Source organism: Limulus polyphemus, unplaced genomic scaffold (genome assembly GCF_000517525.1).
Source record: "Limulus polyphemus unplaced genomic scaffold, Limulus_polyphemus-2.1.2 Scaffold1772, whole genome shotgun sequence".
Classification (NCBI taxonomy): domain Eukaryota; kingdom Metazoa; phylum Arthropoda; class Merostomata; order Xiphosura; family Limulidae; genus Limulus; species Limulus polyphemus.
The window spans coordinates 31,722-50,273 of record NW_013667382.1 but is presented as its reverse complement, the minus strand read 5'-3'; the positions used below and the strand labels follow the sequence as shown (position 1 = coordinate 50,273).

The following is an 18,552-nucleotide window of genomic DNA, read 5'->3' as shown; positions in this document are numbered from 1 at the left end:
ACATATTCATTATAATACTTTGTGAGAAAAACACAAAAATCTGCATTTAACATAATTTTTAAAATAACATTATATTGCTATTCTTTTTTCTGCTTGTGTTACTTCTTTTATACTTATAATTTTCATATGTAGGCTAATCCGATTGTTTACAAACATACTTTTAGTTATGCCTGATAGAAGTCTCCCAGTGGCTCAGCGGTATATATGAAAGCTTATAGTGCTAAAAACTGAGTTTGGATACCCGTGGTGGTCACACTATAGATAGCCCATTATCACATGTAACTTTGTGCTTAACAAAATAACAATAAGCAAGCCTGACGGAAAGCTTTATTTTATAAAACCTGTCGGATGAAATAGAATATATTTAAAATTCTCGTGTTAAACGCCGAAAATAATTACTTATTTAAAAACAGAGATATGTAAAAAATAGCATAACAAAAATAACATTTCAGATTTGACACAAGTCACTGCTGCTCAAGAGGCCTTTCGTTCAATAACACAATCCCGCACACAAACGGATATTTTGTTTGTTTGTTGGTAATTTAAGCTAAAACTGCACAATGAGCTCAATGCGCTGTGCCAAACGCACATTAACAAATTATCAAAAGAAAACTGATTCTCATTAATTGTTAGTATTATATAAAGCGACGTATCCAAAAATTTAAAGCTATGTTTAGCAACCTTTATGAAAAAAAAACAAACACTTTCAATAAAAATTAATACTATATTTATATACTTTATAAGGAAATTACGCATTTCCTCTTTGTCATTGATTTTGTAAAAGAGGACGCCACATACCTCATAAATGATTGGTTGAGTTAATGCTGTGGGGAAATTTGAACAACTTTCTCGTACTGTTGCGTGATCCCTGAGACAGTTTTATGCAATAAAGATTAAAATTTAATTTTAAAAGTAGTTATATCGTGTTCTTAAATTCAAGTGAATATTTTTGTATTATATGACAGTTTATATTCAGTTATGAAACCCGTGTAAGTATGACATTAAACCTTTGAAAAAAGAGCAATTTTAGACATTGCTCGTTACAATAGCATGGTATTTACTGACGAGTACTGTATTAATATTATGTATAGTACAAAACTACTATTACTGCTTTTAGTTCTAGTAATTTGGGTAACTGAAGTTGATAATAGTACTACTAAATACTACTTTGTACTAACTACTTTACTCTTTGTTGATAGGAATATCGAACTTAGAAGATTAGATTTTCACAACTGTTGCCGTTAGAATGATTCGTTGATCAGTTCAAAATGAAATTTTGAAAATTAAACATTTGTATTTTACTTTCACCTGCTTTACTATCCTAAAATTCAGGCTCTAGATCTAATTTTAAAATTTAACATTTATTTTTTCATTTGCCTCTTGTAGATCAAGACGAGAACTTATTAGTATTAGTACTATTAATAATAGTAGTACAACTATTGTATTGGTATTACTGTTAATAATAATAGTATTAATGTAAAGGAATTGAGTGAAACGACAGCTCAAAATTCAGGTACTTAAAGATGTGAGTTTAGTTCAGCTTTTATTAACTTTCATTTATATGATATAGAGGTAAATAATATGTTTTTATAAAGTTTAAAAGGTGGATCTAGATCCTGAAATAAAAGATCTGTTTAAATTTTATTTTGAATGAGAGCTAATTATGAAGTAGACCTAATCTTTATTAAAAAGTGTGGTTTATTGCATACATTGTATCTCACCTAGTTGCAACTAGTAATAGATAAAATTTTGAAATGGGCATGTATATAGTCAAAATGAGATTGCTTGAGTGATGGTTATGTAGTTGTTTTCATTTGACTATATACGCAATGGGCATGCATACCTATAGTACCAACTATTTAAATATTAAAACCATACATTTATAAAATAGGTCCAAAAATTGTATTGAAATCATTATATCTAACAATTATGTCCAATACGTATAATAATAATAATAATAAAGTTGCACCCACCATCCTCAAAATGAAATTATATCAGTCATTAGTTCAACAATATGATCTAGAGGTCTTTTATTATCTTGACCTTTCCTACACCGCTGGGTCTAAATTGAGAAAAAGCCTACTTGAAACAAATTTAGATAAAATGAGCGATACTTTTGTAGACCTTGATCAGACATTTGTTTGCCATCTCAGAGTTGTAGCACATTGTAATGCATGATAATAGTATTATCTGAAAATTAAATGAGTTCAACCATTTATGTGTTCTCAGGATTTTTTGAACTGTAGCTGCAATTTTTTTTTACTTTCATAATATTAAATCTATTCTTAAAAGTCTTAGTCCTGTTTAAAATGCCGTGTGTGATTTTGCCATAGCATAAACTATAAACAATGTAAATCCATTTGGTCCTTCAAAGTTCAAGGCTGTTCTTTACATCCATCCTTGAAAGAAATTATAAATTTAAACCCACCTTTTATTTTTAAAGAAATCATTGCTATTTTCTATTACTACTGATAGCAACTAATTCCATAAGCTAATCATCCTGTTAAAAACATAACTGTCTTAACTGGATCATAGTCTGTCTTTTTCCAAATCTTGTGTTTGTCTTGTCCTATTTTTTTAAGAATATAGCTTAAAGAAATCAGAGGCCTTTATTTTACAAATCCTCTAGATCTTTAAAATTTCAATAAAATTACTTCTTACCCTTTGCTAAAGAGAGAGAAAGAAATCTTAACATATCCTGTAAGATAATCCTTCCATTCCTGTATTCATTGTCGTAGGCCTTTTCTGAACCATTTTTGATAAGTCAGTATCTGTTTTTAGATAAGGAAACCAAAAATGTATACATAAAGTATTCAAAGTGAGTCTTAACTAGTGATTTAGATAGAAAGATAATTACCTCTTCTGATTTATAATCAGTATGTCTACAAATAAACTATAATTCAATTAGCTTTACTTCTAGCAACAGAGCACTGACTTGGTGGTTTGAGTGACTGCGCCAAAATCCTTTTCTTCAGTTATAACATAATGTTTTGGGACAACATGGGACCTAATGGTCCATCTCGGCTGTTCCATCCTTTAAACTAAATTATTAATAAATAAATTTTAAAAAATCTCATAGCCAGCCCTTATCATTCATATACTTATCAACCTTTTTCTTTAACTCACTTAAATCTACTGCCTCCACAACATCTGAAGGCAACCCATTCCAAAGGCCAACCACCCTGTTAGAACAATAAAACTGTTTTAGCTGAAGATGGTTCATATCCTGTCAAAATTTATATTTGTGTCCCCTAGTCCTACTATTCTTACTGTTAAGTGTGAAAAAAGATGATGCATCAACACTATCAAATCCCTTTACAATCTTAAACACCTCAATTAGACCCCCCCCCCCCTAACTTGGCTTTTTTCAAGAGAAAACAATTTGAGAGATTTCAACCCCTCCATCCCAGGTACCCTTCTCTGAACCCTTTCCAACAATTCAATGCCTTTCCTAAAGAGCCTAAGACTGAACACAATATTTTAAATGTGACCTATACAATGAAATTATAAACTCTTTAGACTTGTATTCAATATTTCTGTAGATACAACCTGAAATCCTATTTGCCTTATCACTAGCAACAGCACACTGCTTGAATGGCTTTAGTGACTGATCAACTATTACACCAAGATCCCTTTCTTTCATGACACTGTTATAGTTATTCCCATCCAAATTATACTTATAATTCAAGTTATGATAACCAACATGCATTATCTTGCATTTATTATAATTAAAATCCATTTGCCATTTATTTACCCAACTCACTAAATGATGTAAATCCTTTTGTAAATCATCAGCATCTTCTTCACAGCTAGCAACACCCAAGACCTTAATATCATCTGCAAATTTAAGTAATTCATTGACCATTTCTTCATCTATGTCATTGATGTAAATCAAAAAAGAGCAAAGGTCCTAAGACTTTGCCCTGAGGTACCCCACTTGTGACATTAATCCACGTTGAACTCCATACAGCCATTTTTTAATCCAATTTGATAACTTATTCCCCACACCTATAGAGATAATTTTTTTACAGGCCTTTTTGTGGCACCTTGTCAAATGCTTTCTGAAAATCCAGATACACCAAATCTACACACTTACCCTTATCTATATAAACAATAACCTTTTCAAAGAATGTTAAAATATTTGTAAAGCAAGATTTTTCCTTAGTGAAACCATGTTGACTATCTAATAAAGTTCTAACTTTGTTAAATAACTGCAAAGTGTCTTTTAACAGGCTTTCCAAAACTTCTCACACATCTGATGCAAGACTAATGAGTATAATTACTGGGACGATTTTTATTACCTTCTTTGAAAAGAGGAGTTATATTAGCTAATTTCCAATCCTCTGGTACCTGCCCAATATTCCAAGGATTGACAAAAAATTGTAGCAAGTAGCTCACATATCCAATCTTTAATCTCATTCAAAACCCTTGGGTAAATATTATTTGGCCCAGGAGCCTTATCATTCTTTAAACTTCTCATTTTTTCCTTAACCAGCTCAGAATTTATGCAGTCACCTTGTTCGATCTTGTTTCCACCTATCAGCTGGTCAAGATGTGGAATGCTGCTTAAATCTTCATTTGTAAAAACCAAAGAAAAAACAAAATTTAATAACCTAGCCATCTCATAATCATCATATACAAGCCTTTCTTTATCATCCCTCAAGGATCTTACCCCATCCTAACATTTTGTTTACCCTTAATGTATTTAAAGAAATCCTTACTGTTAATTTTTACATATTCAGTTAACCTTTTGTCATACGTCTTTTTGGATGTCCTAATTTCCTGTTTCACCAACTTTCTTGATTTTCTTATGTTTTCTCTCACCTATATTAAACATGTGGTCCAAATGAATTAACTTGCACTGTTATTAAAGGGCATCCATCTGATTTGTCCAACTGATCAATTGATCCAAGTCTGTAGTACCTCAACATCTTTAATACATCTAGAAATACTAAAAAGTTTAATGTCATAAGCAAACTTTAAAATTATATCTATATCAACATCATTAATGAAGATAAGAAATTAATGCCTAAGCACTGGTCCAGAGGCACATGACTAGTTACAAGTGTTCAATTTAATTGAACTCCATTGATAATAACCTTTTGCTTTCTCCCATCCAACCACCATACATTTCAGTTAACTGGTCTTTACTCAACCCCCTATTGATGTGATTTTTTTTGTGTGGCACTTTATAAAAATTTAAAATGATTACTAGGTAGAGCTAGTCAAACACACAGTATATTTTGACATATAAACATTTTTGTATATTTCTTAAATATTGGTGTTCTTTATACCACACTTTTAGTACTACATACTGACACCTGTAAAATCATATACATTTTGATCTACTTGAGATCTTGTTTCTTGAAGCTGAAAATAAATTCTGAGAAGAATTCTAATTGCACAAGATGTGTCAGTGTTATTGCATTGTCAATTTGTGCTTCTGGGCATATTAAGAGTGAAAGAATTTAACATGTCCTTTTTTGTTTTTGTGTACGATACAGACGTGGTAAGACTCCTAAGAAGCCTCCACCAAAACCTCCAAAAAATACAGTAAAAGACCCAGTTGAAGTATACTGTCGTTTACGTCCACTAGAAAATCAGAATGACTTTGTGTGTGTGACTCCACTTAGCAATACTGTTGTGCAACTAGTACCACCAGGTGGATCTTTAGCACATAAAAACAATTCAAAGGAGGTGAATTATTGTAAAATTCTTCATACTTGATTCCATAACAGATTATCTAATATATTTTCTTTAACACTGTTTTCTTATAATCTTGTTTTTATGGTATAAATAACATTGTGATAACTTCATCTTTTTGATAGTTCTTGAACTTTATTAGAAAGAAAAATACATTACCTTCAATATTTAATTTAGTGTAGCTTTGTTCAGTTTAGTGCATAAGCTATTCTTATCTCGTTATGAAACTGCTATAGGGGAAGTGTTACACCTTTCTGAAATAACAGACTTCTCTGTTTCACAGATTCAGTATACCTATAGGTTTGTGTTTGATGAAAATACCTCTCAGAAATCCTTATTTGACAATGTTGCCTTACCTCTTGTATCAGACCTTGTCAGTGGCAAAAATGGTAAGTAAACGTTACTTAAGATGTAGTTACAAATACAGTACCGACCAAGTAAATATGCTGCATTTAATGACATTTTTATTTTGAAATATACATGCATAATTTTATCCAGGCCATTTTTGGAGTAAGAACCTATTTACATATTTCCAAAGGACCTAAATTTGGTGATTTTGAATCCAGTTTTAACCATTGCATACTGTGTTATTGTTAGCAACATTTGAAAGTGTGCTTGAATTTTTGTGTAACTTAGCTTCATGTATAATTCTTCTTTAAAACATGTTTCTTCCAGTATTATGATATGAATCTAAACTCCCTGAATCCGTTATTTTGAATATCTTAATCTATTTTATTAAAGTTTACAGTAAGAATATTTTGGTTGAAATTTTGTATTACATTAATAAGGCCATATGAAGTTGATTACATGATTCTCAGTATTTACTAATCAATTAATCAACAGTTCCATTAATTACAGTTGCAGATAGCCTTAGTAGCTTTGACGTAATAAACAGATAGGGTGAGCAAGTTTGGTTACAATAACAATCAAGTCCAAGAACCCTAAAATCATGACCCCCCTCCCACATCACCATAGCTGAACAAACTTGAAGTAAAAACAAGTTATTATGAGGATAAAAGTGGGCAGATCCCAGATAGCCCCATTATGTAGCTTTGTACTTAACAAACAAACATGATGATAGCAATATTTCAGTTACTTGGATAGTTGGAATAATCAGAAGCCCTAATTTTGATTAGTTGATTATTTTCATGACAATAAATATAACAGAAATTTTGACTAATCAGTTAGTTTACATGACACTAATTGATGTAATTACTGCTCCGGTAACAGATTAACTGATTAAATTGCCCAGCTCTTGTGAGTGGTATTGTAACTAACGAGTGGAATGCTTTTCTTCTTTCTGTAATTAGTCACTAAAATATTATTGGTTTGAATAAATACTGATTGCAGCATTATTGAAACTTTATTTTCACTTAAGGGCCTGTGAATGACATTATTGAGAGATCTAGCAAAAAAACCAAATAATTATTTGGTGTCTCCTTCCGATAAGAGAAACAATTTTTCTCTTTAGCCAGTCATATGATTCTTTTACCCTCTGGCATAAATAAAATATTAATAACAATTGAAAATTATAACTTACTAAAACTAATTTAATCATTTAAGGTTTACCTTTCTTCAAGGTTTTGTGTATGAAAACAGACTTTTAGGTTGAGCAAACCTATTTTTTTCTTCCATTTGTTGACTATAATTAATGAAATTTTATTTTTATTTTCATTACTTATGTTTAAATTTTTGTACGTGTTTATTATTTGGTTTATTAATTTCTATTGCATTTCGAAATAGATCCAGCCATTGTAAGAATTAGTACCCTTGAATACATTAGTCTTTGTATTTGTTTTAGCCATCGCATTTTCTGTCATTCTTGGTATTTGTTTTAGCTAATATATTTTCTGTCATACTTCAGTGTGTTTCTGAAGTCCATTGGTTTTATTTTGCTGTGTTTTTTCTTGCTGGTTTTTGGGTATTATTCTAAATGTTTTACAATAAGCATATCTGATTTCATTTTATGTTTTCTCTCATTTCCTCTTTTCTGATCAAGGTCTGTCTTTAGACTCAGTTAAGACTGTTGTTGAAATAATATGGAAGATTTTGTGCATTGAATTTGTTTTGTTGTTTTAACCTTCATGTATTTGTTGTTACAACATCACTTGCACATTCCTTTTTTTGCTCCTCTGATGTGTTTAAATGAATAATTTTTATTCATGCTTTTTAGCACACCCACATTGAATAATAATTGACAAGGTTCAAGGGGTCATCATGTATTGGTCAGATAATGACATACTTAGTTTTGCTGAGTAACATAAAAGAAAAGCATAAAACTTTTACTTAAGGTAACAGTTTTTGTTGTATGGTAGAATACATGGTGTAAGAGAGTAACTTGTTTAATTAAATTTAATTATACCAGTTAAGAATGTTGATTTCAGTTAACCATACGAAAAACAATTGAGTTCTGGTTTCGAATAAAAAAGCTTATATGACATTAACCTGTGGGAGAAAAAGATCTGAAATGCTATTTTTTACACGTTTTGCCATTTAAACTTGTAACTTTTAAAGTCATATGAAACTGTGATTCATTAAATATTGTTTGCAACTTGGTGTTTACTGTAAATGTTCATAAGAGTCAAAGCATTGTTGTTTCTTACAGTACTTTACAAAAGCTATGAATATATCCATTTCAATTGTGAATGTTAATATTTGGTAATTTTTTAAAATGTCTTATTGGAAAATGATATGGATAAAAATATTTATCTATAGTTTTAGTTATTGATGGACAACTATACAATTAATAGCTAGTTTCATTCTAGATGTATTTTGAAAGTGAGTTTTTTTATGTGTATGTGAAATTAGGATCACATTCTTGAACAGTTTAGTAATTTCTTCTTATGTTTTTCACTTTTTTTTTTAGGTTTACTCTTTACATATGGAATTACCTCATCTGGAAAGACCTACACAATGACAGGGACTCCACAGGATGGAGGAATTCTTCCACGATGTTTGGATGTCATATTTAACAGCATCAGAGATCTTCAGGCTCAAAGATGTGTAAGCATACGTGTTCCTTGTAACTACCACAATAACTTTTAAACATTCATAATTAATGGTTGCAACTAACTAGTAATTTAGTAATTATAGAACCAGAAAGTCTTAGTGTATTTGAATAATTAGTCCTAAAAAAGAAATTGTTATTGAATACAAAGGTAATCTTAGGAAAACTAACCACTGATGTTCATTCAAAGCAAAATCAACAATGTGGTCTTAAATATCAGCATGCATACAGACACTTTCTTAACACTATATGGTTTGTTGTAATAGTAATAAAACAATGAGCATTAGAATATAAGTATAAATGTATACATACATGATTCAACTCATACATACAACTCATCACTATCTACAACTTTTACCCGTTGTTCTAACAAAGTTAAGACGGCTTATCGTCTTCTTGAGAAGAATTCTAAGAAGAAAGTAAACCTACAGACATCGATCTTGTTTAACAAAATCTGCCTACAAGAAAATCTGTCACCAAAGTACACCAACATACATGATTATATACACATATTTACAAACTTAGAAATGCATACTTAAAATATATAAGTGTGGTATGCAGGCATAACATGCATTTTCTGTGTGATTTTAAGATAAAAATTTTAGAAACTTTCCAGTTATCCAGGGGTAAAATTCAGGTGTTCTATTTTTGTGAGATCCGAGGTTGTAGAATATCTCCTATTTTGATCTTCAAATACATGGGAACTACTTACCTGATATTCTCCAGTTTGTATTTTTACTGTCTTGCTGTTCTTACTTAACTCATATTGCATGTAATTAATGTGAATTTGTTAAATAATAGTAAATAAATTGCTAGCTAGTTCACTTCAACTTTTAGTTTATAGAGCAGTTTGTGTAATTTTGACAATATTTGAAACTGTTGATCAGGTTTTTAAATGAATTTTTAGTGTATTACACATTTTATAATTTTTTAATCTTCCTAACATACAAATTACAAAAAGTATTTTTATTTTAATTAATTATTTTTGTAAAAGAAATGGTTTTAAGCCCATTTTCAAACTTTTGCTATCATGTCTATATCTTAGTTTAACTGACTACTAAGGTAATAATGAACAAATTTAGATATGTGACCACTGTTTGGTTTTCCCTCACACTAGTTTAATATCTAGTATACTGTTATGTCACCAGTTCAATTAAATTAGTTTCTATTACTTACTTTAATTATCATTATTGGTACTTTGTTGAACTCTTATTATTGCTGTGTTCTTGTATCTTATTAACATGTATACATTTTGGGTAGTTCTTAGGGTTTGTTACTTCTCAGTAAATTGACCATGTTTTTAGGAGATAAAGTCAGATTAGTTGTATTAGACACAGCTTATAGTATGTTTAATGAATTGTCTGGGGGTTTATTACACTTATCTAAACTGGTAGAACCATTTGAGATATCGTGGAATTATGGCCAAAAATAATCAAAATATTGCTAACAGCAAGGGTAATCACCTAATGAAATAATGTATTCTAATCATTATAACTTTTTATTTTATGACTATAAATTAGTATATTGGATTAGCTATATTAATTACTGAGTTAATTTTTAGTTCTGATCTAAGTTGGTAGTTTGTTTTGATGAGAAGTTTATGATAATTGGTGATCCAAGCTGAAATACCAACACTTTCAAAGTTTATCTAAATATTGTATTGTTTTTATGTTTTTAAACATTTGAAAAACTTTTTTTTTCTAAAATCTGTTATTTGGTGTTTATACCACTTACTAAATAATAGTTATTTTGTATTTGTAGGTTTTTAAATCTGATAAGATGAATGGTTTTGATGTCCAAACAAAAGCTGAAGCAATGGTAGAACAAAGTCAGTTGATGACAATGACTCCTAAAACACCAAGAGCTAAAAGGTAAGTTGAAATTGCAGAAATAGAGATACTGAAGTATCTGGATGTTTATATCCTTTGTGGGAAATGCATACTTAATTATTTACCAGTATAAGCTGTATCATAGCTTATACACACTTAATTATTTACTAGTTAAGCTGTATCGTAGCTTATACAAGTGACTAGAACTATTCATAATTTGAATACGAAAGAAATTAATCATTTGTATATTTATTAAAACTACTCCTAATGAAGGGGCAGCTGGTCAAAAGTACTCAATAATTTGAATAATTTGTTAAACTTTCTGTATTTCATGATGTTATCTTGCTTCATACTATACTCTAAAAGTGTTTCATTCAAACTTAACTTCCAATTTTTCATAAGAGATTTTGTACCTACTTAGATTTTGTTGTCTAGCATGAGCTTTTATGTATTTCACATTACAGCTATAAAACTGTAATAAATAATTTTTAATTTTTTTTGTTTGAAACCTTTTTATCCGTGAACTGCATATTAAGTCTGATGGTAAGAAAAAATATCAGCAAATGGTTAAAATTATTTCTTTTTAAACTGTACACAACTAAATTTGTTAAACTCATGTAAATGGTATTTTAATAGAACAGTATGTACAGTTACATGACTGGCATGTTATTAGTATCTAAGGAAAATTAAGTACAATTGTTAATTTGATGCTTGAGCATATTTTGTTTCTCCAACTAAGGATATTATGCTTTAACCCTAATGTACATGGGTGGGAATCAGTGTGCACATAACTTTTACAGAGCTACATTCAAAATTTAAGCACCTTTCTTATCAGTGTATGTTAATAAACTTGGCATCGAAATATAGTTTATAACTCAAATTGTGGTTTCTCAATTTAAAAGGAAATATTTAAATGAATTCTCACTCTTCACTTCCGGATGTCACATGATGCCTCTCTTCTCTGAATTCTGTTTTAATTATTTTTCTTCCCTTTATGGGTTTCAAAATGTCTACCAACTAGACACATCAACTATAGATATTGACAGGTCAGAATAAAAAAAAAACTCCCCACCATCATTATTTTCTGAGATATCTATACGTTTGTTACACCTACTACAGAAGCTCCTCCCAACTCTTCATGTTTTTGAAATTACTTATTTATCAATAGTACATTATCACAACCAGTTATGAACTACATGATTAAAACATCTCTATGTTAGTTTATTTTGGTAAGAGGCATCATTTTGCAAGCAGAAGTTGGTGCTCTGCTCTGGTAAGTAATGAAAAATTTTAAACCTTTTTATAGGTCAGTTAGAAAACCAGATAAATCGTAATAGTTTGGGGGCAGTCTGTTTTACTATTTGCATATTTGAAGGCTACATTAATTATTTTTTTGGATTGCCAACTTAGTGATCAAAATTTAGGGTTTAATAAAGATCAGCTTCTGAAAGCAAAAGGCCTCAATACTGAAATAAGTGCTGAATTTGTTATTTTTAACATATCTTTTTCAATAAAAAATAACAAAAATTAAATACTTATTAGCTTAGTTAAAACAATTTAAGTGGAAAAGATAATAAAATTTTTTGCTTCGAGGAATGCATGAGGAACATATGTAGTTAGATGTTGTATGAGATAACCTGAAATTTTGTCCACCTGAAACTCTCTGCACTCCTGCTGGGTGATTTATTGGTATTTGAGGTATTTATACAGTTCAAAGAGCAATAAGACAATAAAAATGAATGAAAACAGGTGTAAATTGTTACAAGCCTAAGGTTGTTTAGGATAAGTAATTGTAATTTTCTGTTACAATCTGCAATCATGCTAGAAAGAAAAGAGGAGAAATTTAGATTTATTTCATGTTTTTTCGTGGTAGTTACAAGGTTGGTCAAATGGATTGATTTGATATAGCATTAGGGTAGAGAAAATAACAGAAGTATAAGATCTTACTGAACAAAGAAACTTGATACTCAATTAGGAAATTCTAGAGACTAGATATATGAAATCTGAAAACTGTAAGACGAAAAAAGTATTTTTATTTTTAACATGAAAATCACCATGCATTCAGACCAGTCAGTTTGAGTCAGACTGACTAAAGCAAATTTAGTGACAAATCTATAGTTGAAACACCATTCTAAATGTTAATTTTTTGTGTACAACATATTTGTAATTTTTACTGAAAGTTTACCAAATGTCATCAAGATACATTAAGTAAATTTGGAGCTAGAATTTATAGTAAACATTAATTCATCAATATGGACTCAGTCCAATAGACTTACCTTGTGCATGTAGGGTTAGTTTATTTGCAGGTTATGAAGTCTCAACTTCTAAAATATTAGAAATATACCTTTATTCATTACCACATTTTAAATATTGATTGTATAATAACTTTTATTTCAAGAATAAATGTGAAGGTTTTCGGTAAGACTGTTAGGTGACTTATATCATTGAAAAGAACTTTTTTTTTGGCAAAATACATGCATATCAGTAGTTTCAAAAAAGAAATTATGTGCAATTTAAACTGAAGCCTAAATATTTATTTCCTTTCAATTTAAACAACAGCCTAAATATTTATTTCCTTTCTGTAGCAATTGTTTCAAACAATAACAAAAAAAGAAAATTAGATGGAGCTTCTGGCAAAATGTGATTATGAAAGACTAAATAAACTTGTCAGGCATAGTTAATACAGTATTTATCTCATTACTATTTTTAAGACAAATTTAACTAAAATCATTAATAAATCTTGTTTATTGACAGACGAGATGCAGAGTTTGAATGGGTTCAACGAATACCAGATGAAACGGTCATCAATGTTGTAGACCAAGACAATGTCTTCTCTGTGTTTGTATCATACATAGAGATTTACAACAATTATATCTATGATCTGTTAGAGGATGTTCCTATAGATCCCATAAGACCAAAGTAAGATTATTTGTCCAATTCTATTTCTGTTGGAGTAATAGTTGTGTAAGACTTAAATAAACGTGTTTCATGGAATTTGTAAAATGGTGGCTATTTTGAATTGGGAGATTGAGTTTATGAAAACATGGTATAAAATGTACTAACTTTACACTATCTGCCTAATTAAAAAAAAAAGATGTTGCGAGTAGTGTCATTCATTCTTTTTGTTGTTTCACATTGACTGAAGATAACATATGACCATCATTGTTTAGAGGAAGAACCATTATAGCAAGATCTAATAAATCTTGTAAGGGCTTAACATCATAATGTTATATATCTTGTGCTCAAGTACTGTATGTAAAAGTCTAATATAGTTTTGATAATTCTTTTCAAGTATAAAATTAAACTAATTTACCACAAAATAATTTCCTGAACTGAAGTGAATTTGTTATTTTTCATAGTCACATTGTTTTCACAGAATTAATTGATAACAGTAAGATGCACAGAAATAATTAAATTTTTTCTAAAATGTTACATTTCTTGCATCTGTTTATACAGATAGTTTTGTTTCTCTTGTTTAAATCTTTTTCTAATTTAGTTTTAGCATATTTTTATAACTTTTACATAATATCCATCATACTCACCATTAGAGAGAATGGTCCAAGAAATATAATGCTCTGGAAACATTTTTTTTTTTTTACCCTTCCTTTCCCTTTGAAGTATAAAATAAGCAAAGTTTTCAATGTGATGATAGTGACAGCTGCTGTACAAACTGGTTGACTTGTTTTTTTATCCATAAATATTTGATTATTCTTACAAACTTCTTTCGGTTTTAGAGAGAGTATAATGTGCCTTAATATTATAGAGATTTTTTTTTCTTCTTCATCAATGTAAGTAAAAGGCTTAGCTGAGACATTTTCATGACCTAAGTTCTATAAGGTTCTTGTATTATTCAGAACAAAGATGATAGCTCTAGAAATATAATATTCTGGAAAGAAATTGTCCCCCCCCTGCCTCCTCTAATATTAGTAATTATGCTTCTTCTCTTCCTTTGGAGAATAATTAGGCTGAGTTTTCAGTGTAATGATAGTTCTGCTGATGGTAACAGCTATTTCCAAAAATAGCTGACTCATTTTTTTTCATCACAGTATATTTTATTCTGCATATAAATATAGTTTGTTTCAGGTTTGGAGAAAGTAGTTCTCTGTTCAGTTAGTCTACTAAACACTTGTTTGATTACATGCTTCTGTCATAAACTTTGTTTGCTTCAAAGTAAGAATATGACTCTTAGTGGCATTATGCAAAGATGAGGCACTCAGATTAGACTTTTTCTAATAATTTTTTGTAGACCTCCACAATCTAGGATCTTACGAGAAGATTCTAACCATGATATGTACGTGTTTGGAGTTACTGAGCTGGAAGTTAAGTCTTCAGATGAGGCTTTTGAAGCCTTCTGTAAAGGTCAGCGGCGTAGGAGGGTAGCACATACTGCTTTAAACACAGAATCTAGTAGAAGTCACAGTGTGTTTAATATACGATTGGTCCAGGCTCCTCTAGATTCTCAAGGTGCTGAAGTTTTACAGGTGAGAAATTTTGCTCCTAACTACAGAATAGTCATACTTTGTTTTCACTCAAGGGTTCTTAGAATAAAATATAAGAAATTGTAGGTTTTGTTACAAAACATAACTTGTACATTTTTATAATTTTGTTTTCAACAGTTTTTGTGATATCTGGTTATTAATGACATATGTACTATTTTAATGTAGTAAACACAAGTAGGAAGCTATTTTAAAAAAGTAATATCAGGCGTGACTCGTCATTCAGGTGCTGTTTATATTGTTTTATTGTAAGTGTTAAAAAAAGAAATGCTTTCCAGATCACTTGCTACAAGTTCTAAAGCTATCCTATCTTAGTGTATTAAGATAATGACCTGATAAAAAACAAACATCAATCAGAGCATGTATGTATTTGATATGTGGCTAGCATTTATCACCTTTTCAACAAGTAGAATTTCAAACTGATTTCTATGAGCTATTTAGTATATTCTATTATAAATGGTGTGTTAACATCTGCCTCCATTGTAACTTAATTCTCTATGAAATTAAATTACCTTTATAATGTTTACAGACCTTGGGAATTAATACTAAATAATATGATTCTGGATCAGTTCCCATTATTTCATATTAATTATGAATAACTATGCCAATTTGTGTTTAATCTTAGGAGTGCTAAACAAAATGTGCTTACTTACTATGTATACGATGTGAAATATAACCTTTATTTGGTGATATATGAATGTTTGAAGTTCTTTGCCTTGTTTAATGGTTGAAGGTGTAATCCCTGTGTACTCAGTGCCTGAATTAACTTTGAATGTGATAACTTGATAAGTCTTATTCTACTTCAATTATTGAAAACTTATCTTGGATAGTCACAACTTCAGCTATTGTTCCAATGTGTATTACTCTTTTTCTGGAAAAAGATTGGTCATTATCCATGGAGTCACTAAAGTTGAAGATTTAGTTACACAAAGAGACAATGCTTTGGAAATAGCATTAATTTTAAGCTTGTATGATTTAAAATATCTAGAGCAGTTTTTATATATATTTTATTTGTAGAATAAAGATGCTAATATTTTGTACATTTTTGAATGTAATAAATATAAATTTTTTTCAATTAATCATATTCATTGTGAATGTTATGAATTTTGAAAAACACAAATTAATTTGTCTTTAGTTAGTTTTCCCAAATTTTTGGAAACACAGTAGAGGTTTTTGTTTGACATTGATTATTACAAAGCTTAACAAATGTTTTGTTACATACATATTAAATAAATGCATAAAAAAGAGGGTAATATAAGTTTTAGCCCACCTTCAACAATTGAAGTTTGTTGTGTTCTTTTCTTGATGTTTTCATAATTGAAGACGTGATGGAAAGAACAGAACATTAACTTCAATAGCAAAATTACATCATATTTTATTCAGGAAATTAGAATATAGTAAGACTATATTTACCTGTCTAGTTTAAGGAAACAAAAACTTAAATGAAATAAAGCTAAAAATGTGTCCCTAATATACTGCATCAAGAACTGTAGTTTAGGCTTATTTTCAAGTGCTCTGGAATTATCCGAACCGTTGATTGATTTATATTGTAAAATTGAAAGATATTTTTCAAGTATGCAATATTCAACTTTTCTAATATAAATGATATGTTTGTTAAAAATGAAAAATCTTAACATATTCTATATATGATGCAGTTCTTACTTAAAGATACAATTATTTTTTTGATCATCTGATAAATAAGAGTAATGTCTGCGTTAGAAAAAAAAGGAGATTTTATCTATTGGGAAAGTTTTCTTAGTGGGTGTGTTAATTCCATAACTATCCCAATTAACCCCTGGACAAAATGTGATCCTTCTACATAATAGTACTTGTTTATCCTGTTTTCATTACAGGCTAACAATTCTAAACAAAACATAAGCAGTGTCATTTCATCTTTTTTATTTTTACTATAATCCAATTTAAAACATGTATCCATAACATTTGAAATTAAATCTTTTACCTTTTTATCTTTAACTTTTGAAGGATAAAGACCAGCTGAGAATTAACCAACTCTCCCTGGTGGATTTGGCAGGAAGTGAAAGAACTGGTCGCACAAGAAATACAGGAGATAGACTGAGAGAAGCAGGTATGCTTTATCTGTGCTAATATGATGATGAAATAGCTAGAGATGAGGTCAAAGACTTGAATTTTATGTTATAAAAATATCTTGTAAGAAAATTATCTTATAATTCTTTTATTCTAGAAAAAAATTCATAGCAGATATGCAACAAACAATTATGTGATCATAATAGATCATATACTTTTGATAAGTGCCTTTCACACACTACGCCAAATAACAGGTGATATTGGGGCAACACTGGATCAATAATGAATCCTATTTTTTTTGATTCTTTTTTGTAACAATTTAGGGACTGCACAATCAGAGGACAAGTTTAGAGTGCATGGTCCACATGGTTGAAGTAGTATCATATATGCAAAATGGAAGAAATATTTATTTGAAGTAAAAGGAAATGCTTAGAACTTTATGACAAAAATAATAACAGCTACAAAGATTCTAAACTAAAACAAATTATATGGGAGTCTATTTCAGAGGAATTGAATTTTCGTGGTGTGTACAATATAGCTATAGCCATTTTGGAATTGGCTGTTCCTCCTCCATATTGCCCATTTTCAAGTTGTGTCAGCATAATTCATCAAGCATCTGGCAGTTTTCTAAACTTTCATTTGCAAGTGAATTGCCACTGATGTGAATAGTAATTTTTTTGCAAACGTATTGAGTTACCCTAGGAAACACTGTGTCATGTCTGGTGTGTAGAAACCATTAGGGTTGAATCCAGGTTTTGGTGATTTTGTTAATCCCATTGAAAAAAAAGCAACTAGCTTAGGAAATATAATGGCTGTCATATGAGTTTATGTATATATATATATGTAACTAAATTCAGTTTATAAAGAACAAGATTAGTTTAAAAAATGCATAATTCGTAAATTTCTTCTGAGCTGTAGTTGAATATGAAATTATGAGTAATTACGAGACAGGTAGGGTTTTTCTTTTGGGGATCAGAATCAGGTTCAATTTATAAATTAGGAATACCATATTTATATAACCATTTCCAGCCAAGTGGCATTATTTTGGCCACTTCTGCATTTGCATTAATAAAAATTACCCACTGAAATTATAATGTATCTGAAACATAGACACTTCAAACGTGAAGCATTATAACCATTGAACATTTTTTAACTTCACTTAGATGTTTTGGTCAGTTTACAATTTTTAGCAAAATAAAAACTACTAAGTGATATAACTATACTATACCAGTAGTTTGGTTGATATATTCTAGTATATTCTTCTTTATTTTCACTCATGGGTTCTTAAAATTATGCAATATGTCTGTAACTGCTGACCTGAGAGACAGGTTTTACATACATTTGTTAGCAAAATACAGTCACAGGCTTGATGATCTCATGCATTTTCATGAAATAAATTTTTTGATAGAATATTTAATATATACACAGTGTGGTCACAAGTAAATAGACACCACCTTTTCAGAAAAAAATG

General features: G+C 29.8%; 1 protein-coding gene across 1 annotated transcript in view; it reads left to right on the top strand.

The window, feature by feature from the left end:
• Positions 1-905: 905 nt before the first annotated feature.
• Positions 906-18,552, top strand: part of LOC106464891 (kinesin-like protein KIF23) — a 45,298-nt gene continuing 27,651 nt past the window's right edge. The window contains exons 1-8 of the mRNA XM_022392694.1: positions 906-989; positions 5,505-5,697; positions 5,987-6,092; positions 8,570-8,706; positions 10,472-10,581; positions 13,294-13,458; positions 14,786-15,020; positions 17,019-17,121. Of these exons, the coding sequence (XP_022248402.1) occupies positions 979-989; positions 5,505-5,697; positions 5,987-6,092; positions 8,570-8,706; positions 10,472-10,581; positions 13,294-13,458; positions 14,786-15,020; positions 17,019-17,121 (1,060 nt within the window). The 5' untranslated portion in view covers positions 906-978. The remainder of the gene's footprint in view (positions 990-5,504; positions 5,698-5,986; positions 6,093-8,569; positions 8,707-10,471; positions 10,582-13,293; positions 13,459-14,785; positions 15,021-17,018; positions 17,122-18,552) is intronic.